General features: G+C 40.0%; 1 protein-coding gene across 1 annotated transcript; it reads right to left on the bottom strand.

Moving 5' to 3' along the window:
- Positions 1 to 18623: 18623 nt before the first annotated feature.
- LOC127802159 (secreted RxLR effector protein 161-like) lies at positions 18624 to 19169 on the bottom strand. The gene has a single exon (XM_052337861.1). The coding sequence runs from the start codon at positions 19167 to 19169 to the stop codon at positions 18624 to 18626; it is 546 nt and encodes a 181-aa protein (XP_052193821.1).
- Positions 19170 to 23207: the final 4038 nt, after the last annotated feature.

Below are 23207 nucleotides of genomic sequence, written 5' to 3'. Positions count from 1 at the left end.
GAAGAAATCATTAGCCACATGGAATGAAGAAAAGTCTCTCTCCTCTAATTCAAGTTAACAAGAAGAGCCTACTATCATTTGCCTTATGGCACAAGAAGAAAAAGAGGTAAGTTCGTGTTCATCTAGTAGTAATTCTCTTTCATTTAATTCTTTGCAAGATGAATACAATTTACTATTTGAAACATATAACAAGATTCTAGCTAAAAATAAAGTTCTAAAAAATTTCTTAACAATCAAGGAAAAAGAATGCAATGATCTTAAGATTGCCTATGATGACTTAGAGAAAGTCATTGAACCAAAGGATAAAGAAAGTGAAAATTTAAAGATCGGATTTTCAGAATTAGAAAAGAAAAACAGTAACTTATTAGACTTATTTGAAAAACTATTAAAGAAAAGAAGAAGCTGGGAATGATTTTGGGAAATCAAAAATCATTTGGAGATAAAAGAGGGCTAGGATATACAAATGATGCACCATCTACCTCAAACAAAGTTTGTTACGGGAAAGATTTTGAACAATCCACCATCATTTAAAAAACATGTTGTCTAGCATAATCAAAGTTTCTATAGAAAAACAAGTTTAACTTGTCATTATTATAACAAGAAGGGACACCATATCAAGTAATGTTTTTATAGAAAAATGCTAATAGATTAAATTTGACTAGGATTCCAAAAACTAAAGATGATTTGATTGCTAACATTGTTGGACCCAAGAAGGTTTGGGTACCAAAAGTACCAATGTGATGTATTTCTTGTAGGTAAGCTTGGCATCCAAGGAAGGAAAGAAGAAGGTGGTATCTTGATAGTGGATGCACCTAGCATATGACGAGAGATAAGGATCAATTCGTCTCTCACCTATAAAGAAGGAGGTAATGTTGTCTATAGAGACAACTCGAAAGGTAAAATCCTTGGCTATGGCACAATTGGTTTAAGTAGAACAAAAGTTGAAAATGTATTCCTCGTTGAAGGTCTAAAACATAACTTGCAAAGCATAAGTCAATTACGTGATAAATGACATAAAGTCATTTTTAAATCAAGCAAATGTAAAGTTTATGACTTGAAATCAAATGAACTTATCTTTTTTGGAAATAGACATCGAAATGTATATGTTATTTGGCTTGATGATGTTTTGCTTAAACATGAAAATTGCTTGATTGCATCAAATTCAAATTTGTTTTGGTTATGTCATAAGAAACTAGGTCTTGCAAGCTTGAGCTTAATTGAGAAATTAGCTAAAAAACATCTAGTTAGAGGCTTGTCAAATATAAACTTTAAAAAGGATCATATTTGTGATATTTGTATGAATGGAAAGAAAACTAGATCTTCATTTAAACCCATAAATTCAGTTAGCACAGCTAGACCTCTAGAACTACTTCAGCTGGATTTGTTTGTGTTGGATCGGGAAGAACTATGGCACACACCAAGATGGGGGTGAATTTGTTATATTAAAAACTTGAAATCCTTTTTGATGGAAAATAAGAATTCAATACAAGTGAGGATTGGATAGGTGCTTGACAATAAAGACAATTTAAGAACACAAGCACATAAGAACATCAAGATATATAGTGGTTCGGCTTAACCCAAGCCTAATCCACTACCTTAGCTCCTCACTAAGGATTTTCCAAACAATCCACTAAAACCCCTTACTTAAACCAAGTAGGTCCTCTAATCCGCAACTAGAAAAATTACAAAACCTCCCACACAAATGGGCCCTCTAGCTACACAAGCTAGGAAATACAAGAAATGTAATAAAGAGAAGATCTAAGAGATAAATCTCTTAGTTACAAGATCTCTCAAAATACGAAATAAGGCTTGAATGAATTAATACAAATTTAGATCAAAGTCTTGAAGAGAGAAAAATAAAGCACAATCACTGTAAATACAAATGAATATAAATGTAAGATCAAATCAATTTCTTTTTCATCGATCATCCTTCTCAAGACATCCTTGATTTGTATTTATAAGCATCCCAAGAGCCTTGCCCAAAACTAACCATGTTGTTGCCAAAATGCAACAATCTATTTTTAATTGTGGGCAGGCGTAAGAGCCTTATCATTGTGAGCTAGATCGTCTTGGTGAATAAGAAAATCTGTTAAGCAGTTGGATCTGATAATCAGGTGGGTCTGATGGCCCAATGGAGCTGATGGTTTGGGCTGATATTAAGGGTTAATAGGCTGATAGATCTGACGATTTGGTGGGTCTGATGATCGGCCTTAGATAACCGAGTGGCCTTAGATAACCGAGTGGCCTTGGATAACCGAGTGACCCTTGATAACCGAGTGACCCTTGATAATCGAGTGGCCAAGGATAACCGAGTGGTCAAGGATAACCGACTGGCCCTCTATAACCGAGTGGCCCTCCATAACCGAGTGACCCTCCATAACCGAGTGACTTGCAAAACAAGAGCAACGTTAGGGGGCGGGTTGGGGTCCCCGCGCAAACCCTCCAATGCCTAAGTTAGTTCTCGAGAGACAAAAATATGAAATTATGTTCAGGAGCCCAAAAGTGCGTACCTTGTGATGAAGGCGTGGTCTCCTATTTATAGCGGAGGAGAGTGAGGAGACGTGCAACCATCGGGGGGAGAATCTCGTAGCTCATTTCGATGATTTCACCACCCATCAAAGAGGGAAAAGAGGAGAGATTGGCTCAAGCCCACTCGGTCATGATCGAGTGGGGGCCACTTGGTAATGCCTTATTTTGCCCTTTTCCTTGGTTCGATTTTGAGTGGTTCCCATACCTTAAATTCATTCCAAATTTACACATTGATTCAGCTCGAATATCTCAAAACTCAAAACACAAAAGTTGAAGATAGTTATCTTAGCTTTCAATAGGACTTTGAATCAACTCAATCGGAGCTCGTATGAGAGAGTTATGTCCAAAAAACCAAAATAGTGTCGTACCCACTCGGCATAATCGAGTGGGTCATGAAAAGTGAGGGGAAATTGGTCACCCACCCACTTGGTTATGACCGAGTGACCCCCCACTCAGTCATGGATGAGTGGGTCTTCATTCCCTTGGATTTAAGGGCGTCTTTTTCCTTTTGTCTTGGTTCGGATCCATCTTCGCTCCAATACTTGACTCTGAGCCTTAATAGTATAGTTACATCAACTTAGAGCCAAATTTCAGCCTTGATGAAGCCTGAATATGTAACATCCCAGATTTTCAAACTCAAATATGATGTAATATCTGGGGTTATTAGGTTCTAATACTTGAGGAAATAGGTCCTTTGAAGGAATTGAGAAAGTCTTGATAGAAAAATTCAGTTTCTGAACCAGTGGCAAAATCGTAAATACTGAAGTTCGGGTAAAAGTGTAATTTACCTAAAATTTTGGGGTGCTAAGTGTAATTTATTCATTTGTCAGGGACCAAAAAATGCAATTAAAAATGGCCCGGGGACTAAGTTGCAAGGGTCTAAGTGCAGTTACATAAAAAATTGGGCCAAAGCGTCGTTTCTTGAAACTTTGGAAATATCAGCCCAAAATATCATCCATGGGCAAATCATGAATGGCCAAGTGTCCCCCCTAGGTGTCACAATTGGATTGGTTGAAATCTTATAATTAGGGGTGTAATGATGAGCATAGTGTTAGTGTAGGTGTTCTAGACCCAATCAGATTAGGCATGTTGTACACTGACAATTGTAATTATGTTTATTATTTGAATAAGGAGTTGTTCAAATTCACAAGAAGTCATTCTATTAGTTTCTTGTTATTATTGTAATAACCGAATGAAACTAGATAGAAGTCCATATGATGTATACTGTGATTAATCTATAAAGATGTGAGATGTGAAAGTAAAGCAAGATCGCTGCGGGGTAAATAGCGTACTTAAAAAATTTTGAACTTACCCCGATCCCGGCGATTGGATCAACGTCGAAATTAAATCATTCACAAACAAATAAATAAATCTAACCTTTAGATTATCGAGTTGTTTGCAGATTCGAGCCGTCCAAGCGTTTGGCCCCTAACTCGTGATACGCTGCACGCGTCCGTTGGCAAGGAAAGCGGAATAGGAGTGCTAGCTCCTTCTCCTTTGCGCGGCTTGTGTATGGACGGCAATGCGTTTTTCAACTCTTGAAAAATGACACAAAAAACCCCTTAATTTTGGGCAACCCATAAAGGGATATTTATAGTGAAATATCCTAGGGTTTTTAAAACCCTAATGGATTGGGCTAGCCCATTAATTCTAATTTAATTAGAATATTAAGTGGGCTTATTCTAGTCCAACTAGAAATATAATTAAATGGCCCAAATCCTTTTATAGGTTTAAATAAAATATTTTGGCCCAAATCTAATTCAAGCCCAAATCTAATATTTAATATTTAGCCCAAATCTAATTTGGTCCAAATATAATATTTATTTTAATATTTGGCCCAAATCCAATTTAGTCTAAATACCAACTTAAGCCCAAATATATTTTATTTCCTATTTGCCACTCCAACAAATAGAAAATTATTAAATTAGAAACTCCTTCCTAATTTAATTAATTTCCATTTTAGGAAACTCTTTCCATTATGACGACTCCTCATCATATCGACGTCATTACGTCTATTTGTTCTTTTTCCGTGAGAACCTACGACGGCACAACTTCTTATCGAAGTGTCCCACTTAACCATACATCCACTCTCCTAGTTTAAGTCAGGGACCGTGCCTATTGCGTATGACTCATTAGGCTTCCGAATATGTTGGCAATGTGTCGGTACAAACACATAAGACAGGATTGGCCTCTAACAAGGCGTCATGCCTACCCAATTATTCAGAAGGATTCATAATCCGCAAATAATCTTTCACGAGCATGGTTACCGTGTAATTAGTTCCTCTCGTCAATGTATCTTATGTGATCTCAAGTATTGCGATGTATTGCTTGATAATGATCACATGAGTTTTTTTCGGTCTTCTAGATATCTTTACTTAATAGAAAGTAAATCAATAACTCCTTATTGATCTCTTTTACCATGGTCATGGATTTAAAGTGAATATCCACCGAAGGCGCCTTAGATACATCATCCTCTATCAAGGGATAGACGAGTCCCATTTTTGGTATACACCCATCTCCATAAGCCTCACGATATACCCAACGATCGCCCACATGCAGCCTTTGTCTAGGCCCGTCGAAACGATGTCAAAGCATACCGGTCTTCTTATGAGATGACCGTGAAAATCTCAGGTCCAAGGATTAGTTACACCATCTCGTATGAGAATTCCATCAACATATAACCAAAATGGATTCTCATGGCGAGTCATGTCCAGTGACACATTCTACAACATTGGTCATCTATGTACTTGTCTAGACATCCCCATGCCGATGGGTGTGAGACCCCCATTGCTATCACATAGCAAAAACATATTGACCCAATCAGATTGGGTATGTTGTACACTAACAATTGTAATCATGTTATTATTTGAATAAGGAGTTGTTCAAATTTACAAGAAGTCATTCTATTAGTTTCTTGTTATTATTGTAATAACTGAATGAAACTAGATAGAAGTCCATATGATGTATACTGTGATTAATCTATAAAGATGTGAGATGATGCATCACAGTTTTTAGACACCATTAAACATCCCAAGTTGTAACAATGTCAAGAATGGACATTGATAATTGTGGTAAGACTTGTATGTGCTATGTTTTTGCTATGTGATAGTAATGGGGGTCTCACACCCATAGGCATGGGATGTCTAGACAAGTACATAGGTGACCAATGTTGGAGAACGTGTCACTGGACATGACTCGCCATGAGAATCCATTTTGGTTATATGTTGATGGAATTCTCATACGAGATGGGTGTAACTAATCCTTGGACCTGAGGTTGTCACGGTCATCTCATAAGAAGATCGGTATGCTTTGATATCGTTTTGATGGGGCTAGACAAATGCTGCATGTGGGCAATCATTGGGTATATCGTGAGGCTTATGGAGATGGTGCATAGCCAAGATGGGACTCGTCTATCCCTTGATAAAAGATGATGTATCTAAGGGCCTTCGGTGGATATTCACTTTAAATCCATGGCCATGGTGAAAGAAATCAATAAGGAGTTATTGATTCACTTTCTATTAAGTGAAGATATCCAGAAGACCGAAGAAAACTCATGTGATCGTTATCAAGCAACACATCGCCGTACTTGAGATCACATAAGATACATTGACGAGAGGATCGCATTACATGGTAACCATGCTCGTGAAAGGTTATTTGCAGATTATTAATCCTTCTGAATAATTGGGTAGGCATGATGCCTTGCTAGAGGCCAATCTTGTCTTATGTGTTTGTACCGACACATTGTCAACATATTCGGAAGCCTAATGAGTCATACGCAATAGGCACGGTCCCTGGCTTAAACCAGGAGAGTGGACGTATGGTTAAGTGGGACACTTCGGCAAGAAGTTGTGCCATTATAGGTTCTCATGGAAAAAAAACAAATAGACGTAATAACGTCAATATGATGAGGAGTTGTCATAATGGAAAGAGTTTCCTAAAATGGTAATTGATTAAATTAGGAAGAAGTTTCTAATTTAATAATTTTCTATTTGTTTGAGTGGCAAATAGGAAATAAAATATATTTGGGCTTAAGTTAATATTTGGACTAAATTTGATTTGGGACAAATATTAAAATAAATATTATATTTGGACTAAATTAGATTTGGGCCAAATATTAAATATTATATTTGGGCTTGAACTAGATTTGGGCCAAAATATTATATTTAAACCTATAAAAGGATTGGGCCATTTAATTATAATCCTAGTTGGATTAGAATAAACCTATTTAATTTAAGTTCTTAATTGGACTAAATTAAATGGGTCGGCCCATATCCATTAGGGTTTAAGAAATCCTAGAGCTCATTATAAATACCCATTTATGGGTTGCCCAAAGACAGGGGTTTTTGGTGTCGTTCTTCAAGAGTTAAAAAACGTATTGCCGCTCACTCTTCCCCGTTTCTTTTGGCATCAATACGAAATGAGGGCTTTCTTTTTCGTCCATACACAAGCCGCGAAAAGGAGAAAGAGTTAGCACTCCTATTCCGCTCTCCTTGCCAACGGACGCGTGCTGCGTATCACGAGTTAGAGGTCGGACGCTTGGACGGCTCGAATCCGCAAACGACATGATAATCTAAAGGTTAGATTTATTTATTTGTTTATGAATGATTTGATTTCGACGTTGATCCAATCGCTAGAATCGGGGTAAGGTTCTAAATTTTTGAACTACGTTGCTTGCCCCGTAGCGATCTTGCTTTACTTTCAGCGGGGCAACGAGCTTGAATGTATTTTTACCTCGTTGCCGGGCTATGAGCGGGGCAAGGGGCTTGAATGTACTTTTACCTCATTCCCAGGTTATGAGTGGGACAATGGATTTGAATGTACTTTTACCTCATTGTCGGGCTGTGAGCGGGGCAAAGGGCTTGAATGTACTTTTACCTCGTTGTTGGGCTATGAGTGGGATAACGGGTTTGAATGTACTTTTACCTCTTTGCCGGGCCATGAGCAGGGCAATCGGCTTGACAGTACTTTTATATCATTGTCGAGTCATGAGCGAGGCAATGGGCTTGACTGTACTTTTACCTCATAGTCGGGTCGTGAGCGGGGCAATGGGCTTGAATGTACTTTTACCTTGTTGCGGGGCTGTGAGTAGGGCAACAGGCTTGAATTTATTTTTTCCTCGTTGTCGGGCCGTGAGCGAGGCAACGGGCTTGAGTTTGTTTTTATTTCTTGTAAGCAGAGCATAGCAAACAAACTTTCATAAAGCAATGTGTAATGAAAATGCTGACATTTTTTGAAATAAGTTAGTACATCCACTGTTTCATTTCGGGTCTTATTGTTGCCTCTAATCCTAAAATACACGGGTCAAGCAAAATTTCGAACAGTTTAGTTTTTCGATCGTTAACATAGTCTCTCTTGAATGTGTCTAAATTTTGCTCCCAGTTTTCTCTTTGAGGGCATTAATGGTGGCTGAATGCCTTCTTCTAAGGGCATGTCCTTTTGTGGCTTGTCTTGGTGGAATAAGAGGAGTCCCCAGCCATAGTTTCACCACCTAAGATGACATGTATGGGCTCATGAATTGGTTCATTTCTAGAGGTGGATTCTTTCCGTAATCCCTTATTCTCTCTTGACATCTCTGATTTGATCTCCCACTCTCTTCCTGTCTATCTTCTCCTCTTCGAGGCTCACTATCTTGGACCTGTACATACCTTTGAAGATGTCCTTTACGAACTAGCATCTCAATCTGATCTCTTAACTCCTGGCACTGGTCAGTGCAATGACCACGAGTTCTGTGATATCTACAAAATATTCTTCTCTATTCTTCCCCATGGGATGGTTAACCTTTTTTAGGAGTCTAATGAGACCTGACCCCTCGATGGCTGTAAGTATGGTCGATCGAGGTTGAAAAAGTCTTGTGTAATGATGGAACTGGGGTTGAGGTATATATGATCCCCTAACCCATCTAGAGTCTTCATCATCATCGCGTTCCTTTCTTTTCCGCTCTCTGTCCTCATTCCCACCTATAGCTCTCATAACTTCCGTCTGGAGCACGTATTTATTTGCCTTAGCAAACAAATCTGTTAGGGATGTTGGTGGGTCTAAAGATAATGATTCTTGTAGGGGAGTTAGCCATGTTCCGTGTAACATAGCAGACACTGCCATTGCAATTGGTAAATCAGGAACTTCAAGGGTTGCATTTTGAAATCTATCCACATACTGAAGCAAAGTTTCTTTGTTCCCTTGTCGAATACTGAGCAAGTATGTGGCGTCCTTTTTTCTTCGACTCTTAATCATAAATGCCTTAACAAATTACGTTCAGAGCTGACCGAATGAAGAGATAAAGGCCTCAGGTAAACTGTTGAACCATGTTTGGGCATGCCCTGACAGAATTAAGGAGAAAGCTCGGCACATTATGTCATCGTCCCATTCGTGCAATATCATCAATGACTCATAGCTTTGAATGTGATCACATGGATCATCCTTGCCAGAATAGGGGTGATTTAAGGCATCTTGAATTTTCTGGCCAATGGCTTCTCTAATAAATTTGTAGTCAACGGACATTTTCTGCATTACTGCTCCTCCTTGGCTGGGATCAATTTCTTTGGTTCAAGTACTTCTTCAACTACCATTTTCATGTCATCCCATATACTTGCTATTGTTTGGTTATCATGTCTTGTTGGCGTGCTGGTTCTAGTTTCATGGTATCTCCATCTTTGGGGGCTTCTAGCCATGTTTTCCTTTCGTGGGCTCTCATTCTTTTGAGGCATGGCGGGAGGATTCTTCCTTGGTGGTGGTGATCTATCCTCCCGTCGAGGAGTGGATCAAGAATGAGAATCGGGAGTGGCCTCTTGATAAGAATTAGCTCCCACCTCGGGCTGAGGCTCAGGCGGTGGCATAAAATTTTTCAAGGTATCGGGCAACGTCCCTCCAGGCATCATACCTTGGAGTATACCAGCCATGTCTCGAAGTGCCTTCATGCCCTCAACATGTTGTTGTCTCAATGCTTCATACTCTTCCCACGGGACCGTATGCGATGGCTGCGTGAAGTCCCTACTTGATCAGCAGGAAGTGGCCCAGAGCTGATGTTAAGTGGAGGTGGGACTGATTGGTTCCCCACTTGTTAGCTCGAGGAAACAGAGCGATCACCTCCTTGGGGTTGAGTAATACGAGGGGGCGGAGGTGCTCCTTGTGGGTGAGAATCGAGAATAATGGGAGGCGCTCCCTATTGTTGAGAGTTCTGTGGTGGTAGGCGTGTTTCTACTGAAGGATCATGAACGAGGATACAAAAGCATGCAACGGAAGCGTTTTAATCAAAAAACGTTCCTCGTATTGATTAGAATCTAGGAGACTTACTTTTTCGGCGAATTACCGGACGGAATGGAGCGATGGGAGCAGGATGCGCGGGAGCTTCTTCGCGTAGTGGAGACGACGGCTGTCCTGCTATCCTTCGGCTCATTCGCATTAGAACTCAAAGCACTCTTTCGATCTTCCGAAGTATGACTCGAACTCGTGGCCTCTCTTTCGGTGAAGAAGAGCAAAAATGACCTTGGATGAAAAACAACCAAAGAGAGATATATATAAGGAGAACCCTAGGGTTAAAACCCTAGTGGGCCAAACCCTAATGGGCCAAGTCCATTTAATTAATTTTCTAATTGGGTTAGCCCAATTAATTAATTAAACTAATGAACTATTATTTTATTCTAGCCTAATTAATTATGGACCATCCTGAATAAAATAATTCTCTCTCAATGTAATTCACCCAACAAGCCAAATGTATTAAAAAATACATGAGTTACATCGAGCTACCCCGGGGACCAAAAGACAAATTATTCACGGCTACTAAAATGACCAAAATATCCCTGCTACGTAGTAGCTATATTTTGTCATTCTAAGTGTTCCAACTATCACCATATGGTAACACTGACCCCACGAATAATTTTGCATATGCCATGTCTTTGACCTACTAGTGTAATGACAAAAATATCCCTCTGCGTAACACCCATCATTTAGAAAGGAATAATGTACTAAGACATCTCTAAATGATTTCTACCATCCTTAGATCACTAGTCCAATAATCCGTGACTACTCGAATTTACTTGCTTATCACTGGGAGCTACCCAGAAGCACACACTCTAAAGTCACGTTCCCAGGGCCCTGGATTATTTGATTATTCTTGGACAATTCCAAGGGGGTGAATCACAGAAACTATCTTGTATTAGTCTGTCTTAGCTAATTAGAAACCATACTCCCAACTCAAAAGGATATTGATCTTTGATAGACCTCACCTACAATGAATCTAAGAATATAGCTCTAGGTTCACTAGACCACCAACTAATACTCAAGTATTAGAGTATTCGTCCACGTCGTAGCAGTGATAGACTAGCTCCATGATAATTAGTACTTTGTCATTAGCTTCTATCACAGGTCCACTCTACGCATTCCAAATGCGCTTGTACAATTAGAGTAAACGAACTGTTTACTGGCTAAGGCAAGCCATCCTCCATTAGGATCTATTGCACGATGATCTTATCATGATAGAATGCCCAGTTCTATCAAAGGATCAAGAGTAATATTTTTCTTGCTTATTAAGTACCCATGATTCATGCCTAACTGTGAAGAACGACCCATCACATGAATCACTTACTTAATAGCATGGACACTTTTCCAACAATTAAATGCAAATAATATATGTGCCATGAACTGAATGAAAGAAACATCATTACCATAAATTAAACAAAACATGTCTTTAGGGCATACATTTCCAACAATCTCCCACTTGCACTCAAAGACTATGAAAATCCATAAGTTCCCACCCCTATGACATCTAAGTGTCTTCGAAAGACCTTCTCTGCCAAAGGCTTGGTGAAAGGATCTGCTAGATTGTTTGATGTAGATATCTGGTCCACCACTATCTCATTCTTCTGGATGAACTCCCGAATGAGGTGGTACTTCCTCTCAATATGCTTGCCCTTTCTGTGGTTCCTTGGTTCTTTGCATTGTGACACTGCTCCGGTGTTGTCACAATAAAGTATAATAGGCTTTTCCACATGTGGTACAACTCCTAGTTCCATAAAGAACTTTCGGAGCCAAACTGCTTCCTTGGACGCCTCTGATGCTGCTACATACTCAGCTTCCATGGTGGAATCAGCAATACAAGATTGCTTGATACTCCGCCATGAAATAGCTCCTCCAGACAAGGTGAAAACATATCCATTAGTGGATTTTCTTTCATCCTTATCAGCCTGGAAATCTGAGTCTGTGTAGCCTACTGGAACTAAGTCATCAGCTCTGTAGACTAGCATATAATCCTTAGTAGCCTTAAGGTATTTGAGTATATGCTTTACAGCTTGCCACTGTGCTTCCCCTGGATTTGACTGAAATCTGCTTATCATGCCTACAGCAAAGCAGATATCTGGCCTGGTACACAGCATGGCATACATGAGACTTCCTACAGCTGAAGCATAAGGAATCCTACTCATGCGCGCCTTTTCTTCCTCTGTCTTGGGACAGTCCCTGGAAGATAAGCCCAATCCATGTCTAAAAGGAATTAATGCCCCTTTACACTGATCCATGCTGAACCTGACCAATATCTTGTCAATATAAGAAGATTGGGATAAACCTAACATTCTCTGCTTCCTATCTCTAAGAAGCTTTATACTGAGAATGTAACTAGCTTATCCCATATCTTTCATGCTAAATTGACTTGATAGCCAAATCTTTATTGATGACAACATCCCTACATCATTTCCTATGATGAGAATGTCATCAACATATAACACCAGAAAAGACACCTTTTGACCATTTGTTTTCTTATACACGCATGGTTCATCTACGTTTGGAATAAATCCATAAGATTTTAGAGACTCATCAAAACGTTTGTTCCATGCCCTTGATGCCTGCTTAAGTCCATAAATGGACTTCTTAAGCTTGCAGACCATGTGATCCTGGCCTTTCACAACATAGCCTTCTGGTTGGGACATATAGATGTCTTCACTAAGATGGCCATTAAGAAAGGCCGTCTTAACATCCATTTGCCATATCTCATAGTCATAATGACATGCTATGGCAAGGAGTATGCGAATGGATTTAAGCATGGCTACTGGTGAAAAGGTTTCCTCATAATCGATCCCTTCTTTCTGAGTAAATCCTTTTGCAACCAACCTTGCTTTAAAGGTTTGCACCTTTCCATCCGCTCCCATTTTCCTCTTGTATACCCACTTACACCCTATGGGTTTTACCCCTTCAGGTGTAGCTACAAGATCCCAAACCTGATTGAGATGCATAGACTGAATCTCGGCATCCATTGCAAGGCGCCACTTGTCTACATCGACATCAAGGACAGCCTCCTCGTATCTAGTAGGATCTTGTTCCTGATTGTCAGAGACTAGCTCGAAAGCTTCTCCTGTCCATCTATCAGGAACTTTAGTTTCCCTCCCACTACGACGAGGCTCCGTGCGTATAGAAACACTCGGTTGTGTCTCTTTTGGTTCCTCAATTGGGACACTAGATGTACCTGAAGTTTGTTCAGAAGACAACTTCTCATCTAGTTCTATTCTGCTTGAACCCTTAGTGGACATACTCTGATCATCCTCCAAGTATCTAGCATGAGTACTGATTAGTACTTTCTGCTCCTTAGGATAATAGAAATATCCACCACGAGTGCCTTTTGGATATCCTATGAAGTAGCATAATTCTGACCTTGGTTCCAACTTACTCCCCTTAGTCAATACATAAGCTGGACAACCCCATATCTTGAGATGATTTAGACTAGGCTTTCGTCCCGTCCACATCTCATAGGGTGTCCTAGGTACAGACTTGGAAGGTACCAAGTTCAGAATGTATGCCGCCGTTTCTAAGGCATATCCCCAAAAGGAAATAGGAAGAGATGCATGGCTCATCATGCTTCTTACCATCTCCATTAGAGTCCTGTTCCTTCTCTCACTGACTCCATTCTGCTGGGGGGTCCCAGGCGCAGTCAATTGAGAAACTATACCGTGATGTACTAAGTAGTCCTTAAACTCTCCAAGAAGGTACTCTCCACCACGGTCTGACCTCAAAATTTTGATCAATTTACCTGTTTGACGCTCCACTTCAGCCTTAAACTCTTTGAATTTATCAAAAGAATCAGACTTGCGCCTCATCAGATAAATATAACCAAAATGAGTGTGGTCATCCGTAAATGTGATGAAGTACTCGTAACCTCCTCTAGCAGGTGTAGTCATTGGACCACAAACATCACTATGAACTAACTCTAATATGTCCTTGGCTCTACCTGCCTTCTGAGTAAATGGCCTTTTGGTCATTTTTCCCATTAGGCATGATTCACACTGAGGCCATTCTTCCAATCTCAATGAGCCCAAGGGCCCATCATGGATTAGCCTCTGAATCCGATTAGGATTAATGTGCCCTAATCTTAAGTGCCATAGATAAGAGTCATTAGATGATAATGTTCTCTTCTTATTAACTGGTTCAGTCTCAGAGTTGTTTATTTGACTTTTAATAGGATTAATATAATAAAGATTCCCAAATACGTTGCCTGAACAAATAACCTGTCCATTTCTACTGATAGTGACACCAGAATGGAACGAAACAGAATAACCATAAGAAATCAATTTAGAAACTGAAATTAAATTCTGTCTCAAAGCAGGAACGTATAAAACATCTTTCAGAATTAAAATCCTATTAGAATCAAAAAACAAATGCAAAACTCCCACTGCTTCAGCCCATACTCGAGCTCCACTAGCTACCAGCATTCCATGCTCTCCTTCAGATAGAGTCCTTGTCTTTCTGAACCCCTGCAAAGAGTTACAGACATGATCAGTGGCTCCTGAATCAACTATCCAAGAGGATGAAGATCCTACCAAACTGATGGATTCTAAGTAAAGAGCAATACCCGGTGCTTTCACCTTGAGGGCAGGACAATCCTTTTTCCAGTGTCCTTTCTGCCCATATTTGAAGCACTTGCCTTTGGGCTTGGCATCGGCTTGACTAGCTCCGGGCGTTTTGGGCTTGCCCCCTGCTTTGTTCTGACCCTTCTTCTTCTTGAAGTTCTTGGCTTTAGGGCCAACTCTAGGAGAAGATGCAGAATGAATAGCTAGAGCCTTCGAGGTAGGCTTCATGATCTTCTCTGCCGCCTGGAGCTCTTTCATAAGCTCCACTAGATTCATCTCTAATTTATTCATGTTATAGTTCAATTTGAACTGCGAGTATGAATCTGGCAAAGTCTCCAAGACCATGTCTACCTGACTCTCAACATCTATCGTCGCTCCCAAGACCTCAGCTTCCTCGAAGTAAGCAATCATCTTGAGCATGTGCTCTCGAACTGATGCCCCCTCAGCCATCCTGGTAGTCATGATCGCCTTAAGAGCTTCCTGCCTCGCGGGCCGGCTCTTATCAGCGAACATGGTGCGCAACGACAGATCAATATCATAAGCAGTGGGCATATGCTCATGCTTCGATTGAAGCACATCAAACATGGAAGCCAACATGTAGCATCGAGCCATCTCGTCAGCATTCTTCCATTCCGCCTCTGCCTGGCGCTCCTCGTCAGTGGAGTTTCTCCCAATTACAGGACAGGGGTCAGTCAGAACATACTTGTACCCTTCAGCTGTGAGTACTATGTTCAACTTCCTCTTCCAGTCAACATAATTACCCCCATCCAGCTTAAAATCCTTGAGGATCATAGCAAGGGGACTAAAAGAACCTCCACCAGACATTCCTGTACAATTTATGGAAAAATAAGACGTTTAGACGAGGCACATATAAAACAAATATTTTGCACATAAGCTCACATTATGTCTTGAAAATAGATTTCCCTTAAACTATTATCAATAATATGTCATTTGGCTCTTAGAAGAACTAACAGAGCTCCGATAGGGAGGTTGATAATTCTCTAAGTTAAGTGTATAACCACCACAAACTAAACTTCCTGAATAGGAAATGATCTAGAGAATAATTCCATCGATAGGGCAGCCACTATCTCACATTCCCTACGGATAATCTTGCATTATTACCTCCAACGATAGGCCGACCGATGACAACACATATCCTAGGTTTTAGTTATACCTTTACCATTAGATCTAGATCCTTATGGAATACCCATCCTATAGGGGGTCATGCTCAGAATGACACGAGGGTATCCACGATCTCTAATTAAAGGTGTGGAGGAAGCCATGGGGTCGTTGGAACCCCTCTCCCACTTAATCTTTTAAAATAAGGGTTTTGATTAAAAAACGTTTTTCCTTTTGGATTCCATTAATACTTAGAAAAATATCTAAACTTGAAACACTCTCTAATCCAAGGATAATAAAAAAACTTTGAGAGAGTAAACCATAAGTTAATTTTTTCTTTTGATTAATTAACCCAAATTTAAACCTTATTATGAAATATCTAAGTCTACATTTACTTTCTGTACCACGGGATAAATCCTTTGAAAAAGTAAACCTGTAAACTAATTTCATCATTTGGTTTAATAAAACGTTTTCATGAATTAACTCCACATATGATCACAATTGAAAAAGCACAATAAACAAGTTACATGTTTTTCTATTCATTATTCCTAAGTGACCATATAATTGATTAAACATCACATCAAATAAACATTAAATGTGGTCTTGTTTAATCCTAAGGAGGTTCCATCCTTTTACTAATTATTTTCATGCAACATATCACAAAGATAATCTAATTGCAAATAATTTAACCTCCAAGAGTGGTTTTCAAATAAAACACCTAGATGCTAACTTTGGGGTTGGGGCGGGCGAAGCCCGCCGAAGGCACTGCGGTCCCACTGTTCCATGGAACATCCAAAAAACTGATTTCTCGTGATGGTCGATTCAAGCCCTTAGCCGAAGCCAGATCTGGCTGATTCTTCCATCACGTTCAGCCTGTGCAAACGATGGCTGAATGCTGGCTTTCTGAAACCGCAATCTGTTCCAAAACAGCGCTACCCAATCCGGCGGAAACTGCATCTTTCTGCATCATGAACAGCACTGACCGAATAAGGAAAATAGGCCTCTTTCCGTCTGCAACATGTTTTGTTTGAATGATCAGTATTACAGAAGAATAAAACTGATGAAATCAACCATCAAAACTGGTTGTACATCCGCCTATACCCCAACCGTGAGGTTTACATCGAATCTATTTGAATAAACACAACAGATTACAACGTCCTATACCTCCACTCATGAGGTTTACAAGGCATCTAAAACCATTCTTGGAGGGATCCATAAACGCAGAAAAAACAGCATTTAAACAGTAAAAGGAACCACCATTTTTTTCGATTTTAATCCTAGGCATGCTCCTAGATTCAAACCAACAAAACCGTGGCTCTGATACCACTTGAAGGATCATGAACGAGGATACAAAAGCATGCAACGGAAGCGTTTTAATCAAAAAACGTTCCTCGTATTGATTAGCATCTAGGAGACTTAATTTTTCGGCGAATTACCGGACGGAATGGAGCGATGGGAGCAGGATGCGCGGGAGCTTCTTCGCGTAGTGGAGACGACGGCTGTCCTGCTATCCTTCGGCTCATTCGCATTAGAACTCAAAGCACTCTTTCGATCTTCCGGAGTATGACTCGAACTCGTGGCCTCTCTTTCGGTGAAGAAAAGCAAAAATGACCTTGGATGAAAAACAACCAAAGAGAGATATATATAAGGAGAACCCTAGGGTTAAAACCCTAGTGGGCCAAACCCTAATGGGACAAGTCCATTTAATTAATTTTCTAATTGGGTTAGCCCAATTAATTAATTAAACTAATGAACTATTATTTTATTCTAGCCTAATTAATTATGGACCATCCTGAATAAAATAATTTTCTCTCAATGTAATTCACCCAACAAGCCAAATGTATTAAAAAATACATGAGTTACATCGAGTTACCCTGGGGACCAAAAGACAAATTATTCACGGCTACTAAAATGACCAAAATATCCCTGCTACGTAGTAGCTATATTTTGTCATTCTAAGTGTTCCAACTATCACCATATGGTAACACTGACCCCACGAATAATTTTGCATATGCCATGTCTTTGACCTACTAGTGTAATGACGAAAATATCCCTCTGCGTAACACCCATCATTTAGAAAGGAATAATGTACTAACACATCTCTAAATGATTTCTACCATCCTTAGATCACTAGTCCAATAATCCGTGACTACTCGAATTTACTTGCTTATCACTGGGAGCTACCCAGAAGCACACACTCTAAAGTCACGTTCCCAGGGCCCTGGATTATTTGATTATTCTTGGACAATTCCAAGGGGGTGAATCACAGAAACTATCTTGTATTAGTCTGTCTTAGCTAATTAGAAACCATACTCCCAACTCAAAAGGATATTGATCTTTGATAGACCTCACCTACAATGAATCTAAGAATATAGCTCTAGGTTCACTAGACCACCAACTAATACTCAAGTATTAGAGTACTCGTCCACGTCGTAGCAGTGATAGACTAGCTCCATGATAATTAGTACTTTGTCATTAGCTTCTATCACAGGTCCACTCTACGCATTCCAAATGCGCTTGTACAATTAGAGTAAACGGACTGTTTACTGGCTAAGGCAAGCCATCCTCCATTAGGATCTATTGCACGATGATCTTATCATGATAGAATGCCCAGTTCTATCAAAGGATCAAGAGTAATATTTTTCTTGCTTATTAAGTACCCATGATTCATGCCTAACTGTGAAGAACGACCCATCACATGAATCACTTACTTAATAGCATGGACACTTTTCCAACAATTAAATGCAAATAATATATGTGCCATGAACTGAATGAAAGAAACATCATTACCATAAATTAAACAAAACATGTCTTTAGGGCATACATTTCCAACAATCTCCCACTTGCACTCAAAGACTATGAAAATCCATAAGTTCCCACCCCTATGACATCTAAGTGTCTTCGAAAGACCTTCTCTGCCAAAGGCTTGGTGAAAGGATCCGCTAGATTGTTTGATGTAGATATCTGGTCCACCACTATCTCATTCTTCTGGATGAACTCCCGAATGAGGTGGTACTTCCTCTCAATATGCTTGCCCTTTCTGTGGTTCCTTGGTTCTTTGCATTGTGACACTGCTCCGGTGTTGTCACAATAAAGTATAATAGGCTTTTCCACATGTGGTACAACTCCTAGTTCCATAAGGAACTTTCAGAGCCAAACTGCTTCCTTGGACGCCTCTGATGCTGCTACATACTCAGCTTCCATGGTGGAATCAGCAATACAAGATTGCTTGATACTCCGCCATGAAATAGCTCCTCCAGACAAGGTGAAAACATATCCATTAGTGGATTTTCTTTCATCCTTATCAGCCTGGAAATCTGAGTCTGTGTAGCCTACTGGAACTAAGTCATCAGCTCTGTAGACTAGCATATAATCCTTAGTAGCCTTAAGGTATTTGAGTATATGCTTTACAGCTTGCCACTGTGCTTCCCCTGGATTTGACTGAAATCTGCTTATCATGCCTACAGCAAAGCAAATATCTGGCCAGGTACACAGCATGGCATACATGAGACTTCCTACAGCTGAAGCATAAGGAATCCTACTCATGCGCGCCTTTTCTTCCTCTGTCTTGGGACAGTCCCTGGAAGATAAGCCCAATCCATGTCTAAAAGGAATTAATGCCCCTTTACACTGATCCATGCTGAACCTGACCAATATCTTGTCAATATAAGAAGATTGGGATAAACCTAACATTCTCTGCTTCCTATCTCTAAGAAGCTTTATACTGAGAATGTAACTAGCTTATCCCATATCTTTCATGCTAAATTGACTTGATAGCCAAATCTTTATTGATGACAACATCCCTACATCATTTCCTATGATGAGAATGTCATCAACATATAACACCAGAAAAGACACCTTTTGACCATTTGTTTTCTTATACACGCATGGTTCATCTACGTTTGGAATAAATCCATAAGATTTTAGAGACTCATCAAAACGTTTGTTCCATGCCCTTGATGCCTGCTTAAGTCCATAAATGGACTTCTTAAGCTTGCAGACCATGTGATCCTGGCCTTTCACAACATAGCCTTCTGGTTGGGACATATAGATGTCTTCACTAAGATGGCCATTAAGAAAGGCCGTCTTAACATCCATTTGCCATATCTCATAGTCATAATGACATGCTATGGCAAGGAGTATGCGAATGGATTTAAGCATGGCTACTGGTGAAAAGGTTTCCTCATAATCGATCCCTTCTTTCTGAGTAAATCCTTTTGCAACCAACCTTGCTTTAAAGGTTTGCACCTTTCCATCCGCTCCCATTTTCCTCTTGTATACCCACTTACACCCTATGGGTTTTACCCCTTCAGGTGTAGCTACAAGATCCCAAACCTGATTGAGATGCATAGACTGAATCTCGGCATCCATTGCAAGGCGCCACTTGTCTACATCGACATCAAGGACAGCCTCCTCGTATCTAGTAGGATCTTGTTCCTGATTGTCAGAGACTAGCTCGAAAGCTTCTCCTGTCCATCTATCAGGAACTTTAGTTTCCCTCCCACTACGACGAGGCTCCGTGCGTATAGAAACACTCGGTTGTGTCTCTTTTGGTTCCTCAATTGGGACACTAGATGTACCTGAAGTTTGTTCAGAAGACAACTTCTCATCTAGTTCTATTCTGCTTGAACCCTTAGTGGACATACTCTGATCATCCTCCAAGTATCTAGCATGAGTACTGATTAGTACTTTCTGCTCCTTAGGATAATAGAAATATCCACCACGAGTGCCTTTTGGATATCCTATGAAGTAGCATAATTCTGACCTTGGTTCCAACTTACTCCCCTTAGTCAATACATAAGCTGGACAACCCCATATCTTGAGATGATTTAGACTAGGCTTTCGTCCCGTCCACATCTCATAGGGTGTCCTAGGTACAGACTTGGAAGGTACCAAGTTCAGAATGTATGCCGCCGTTTCTAAGGCATATCCCCAAAAGGAAATAGGAAGAGATGCATGGCTCATCATGCTTCTTACCATCTCCATTAGAGTCCTGTTCCTTCTCTCACTGACTCCATTCTGCTGGGGGGTCCCAGGCGCAGTCAATTGAGAAACTATACCGTGATGTACTAAGTAGTCCTTAAACTCTCCAAGAAGGTACTCTCCACCACGGTCTGACCTCAAAATTTTGATCAATTTACCTGTTTGACGCTCCACTTCAGCCTTAAACTCTTTGAATTTATCAAAAGAATCAGACTTGCGCCTCATCAGATAAATATAACCAAAATGAGTGTGGTCATCCGTAAATGTGATGAAGTACTCGTAACCTCCTCTAGCAGGTGTAGTCATTGGACCACAAACATCACTATGAACTAACTCTAATATGTCCTTGGCTCTACCTGCCTTCTGAGTAAATGGCCTTTTGGTCATTTTTCCCATTAGGCATGATTCACACTGAGGCCATTCTTCCAATCTCAATGAGCCCAAGGGCCCATCATGGATTAGCCTCTGAATCCGATTAGGATTAATGTGCCCTAATCTTAAGTGCCATAGATAAGAGTCATTAGATGATAATGTTCTCTTCTTATTAACTGGTTCAGTCTCAGAGTTGTTTATTTGACTTTTAATAGGATTAATATAATAAAGATTCCCAAATACGTTGCCTGAACAAATAACCTGTCCATTTCTACTGATAGTGACACCAGAATGGAACGAAACAGAATAACCATAAGAAATCAATTTAGAAACTGAAATTAAATTCTGTCTCAAAGCAGGAACGTATAAAACATCTTTCAGAATTAAAATCCTATTAGAATCAAAAAACAAATGCAAAACTCCCACTGCTTCAGCCCATACTCGAGCTCCACTAGCTACCAGCATTCCATGCTCTCCTTCAGATAGAGTCCTTGTCTTTCTGAACCCCTGCAAAGAGTTACAGACATGATCAGTGGCTCCTGAATCAACTATCCAAGAGGATGAAGATCCTACCAAACTGATGGATTCTAAGTAAAGAGCAATACCTGGTGCTTTCACCTTGAGGGCAGGACAATCCTTTTTCCAGTGTCCTTTCTGCCCATATTTGAAGCACTTGCCTTTGGGCTTGGCATCGGCTTGACTAGCTCCGGGCGTTTTGGGCTTGCCCCCTGCTTTGTTCTGACCCTTCTTCTTCTTGAAGTTCTTGGCTTTAGGGCCAACTCTAGGAGAAGATGCAGAATGAATAGCTAGAGCCTTCGAGGTAGGCTTCATGATCTTCTCTGCCGCCTGGAGCTCTTTCATAAGCTCCACTAGATTCATCTCTAATTTATTCATGTTATAGTTCAATTTGAACTGCGAGTATGAATCTGGCAAAGTCTCCAAGACCATGTCTACCTGACTCTCAACATCTATCGTCGCTCCCAAGACCTCAGCTTCCTCGAAGTAAGCAATCATCTTGAGCATGTGCTCTCGAACTGATGCCCCCTCAGCCATCCTGGTAGTCATGATCGCCTTAAGAGCTTCCTGCCTCGCGGGCCGGCTCTTATCAGCGAACATGGTGCGCAACGACAGATCAATATCATAAGCAGTGGGCATATGCTCATGCTTCGATTGAAGCACATCAAACATGGAAGCCAACATGTAGCATCGAGCCATCTCGTCAGCATTCTTCCATTCCGCCTCTGCCTGGCGCTCCTCGTCAGTGGAGTTTCTCCCAATTACAGGACAGGGGTCAGTCAGAACATACTTGTACCCTTCAGCTGTGAGTACTATGTTCAACTTCCTCTTCCAGTCAACATAATTACCCCCATCCAGCTTAAAATCCTTGAGGATCATAGCAAGGGGACTAAAAGAACCTCCACCAGACATTCCTGTACAATTTATGGAAAAATAAGACGTTTAGACGAGGCACATATAAAACAAATATTTTGCACATAAGCTCACATTATGTCTTGAAAATAGATTTCCCTTAAACTATTATCAATAATATGTCATTTGGCTCTTAGAAGAACTAACAGAGCTCCGATAGGGAGGTTGATAATTCTCTAAGTTAAGTGTATAACCACCACAAACTAAACTTCCTGAATAGGAAATGATCTAGAGAATAATTCCATCGATAGGGCAGCCACTATCTCACATTCCCTACGGATAATCTTGCATTATTACCTCCAACGATAGGCCGACCGATGACAACACATATCCTAGGTTTTAGTTATACCTTTACCATTAGATCTAGATCCTTATGGAATACCCATCCTATAGGGGGTCATGCTCAGAATGACACGAGGGTATCCACGATCTCTAATTAAAGGTGTGGAGGAAGCCATGGGGTCGTTGGAACCCCTCTCCCACTTAATCTTTTAAAATAAGGGTTTTGATTAAAAAACGTTTTTCCTTTTGGATTCCATTAATACTTAGAAAAATATCTAAACTTGAAACACTCTCTAATCCAAGGATAATAAAAAAACTTTGAGAGAGTAAACCATAAGTTAATTTTTTCTTTTGATTAATTAACCCAAATTTAAACCTTATTATGAAATATCTAAGTCTACATTTACTTTCTGTACCACGGGATAAATCCTTTGAAAAAGTAAACCTGTAAACTAATTTCATCATTTGGTTTAATAAAACGTTTTCATGAATTAACTCCACATATGATCACAATTGAAAAAGCACAATAAACAAGTTACATGTTTTTCTATTCATTATTCCTAAGTGACCATATAATTGATTAAACATCACATCAAATAAACATTAAATGTGGTCTTGTTTAATCCTAAGGAGGTTCCATCCTTTTACTAATTATTTTCATGCAAC

This window comes from Diospyros lotus, chromosome 5 (assembly GCF_014633365.1).
Source record: "Diospyros lotus cultivar Yz01 chromosome 5, ASM1463336v1, whole genome shotgun sequence".
Classification (NCBI taxonomy): Eukaryota; Viridiplantae; Streptophyta; class Magnoliopsida; order Ericales; family Ebenaceae; genus Diospyros; species Diospyros lotus.
This window is presented reverse-complemented; position numbering and strand designations above follow the sequence as displayed.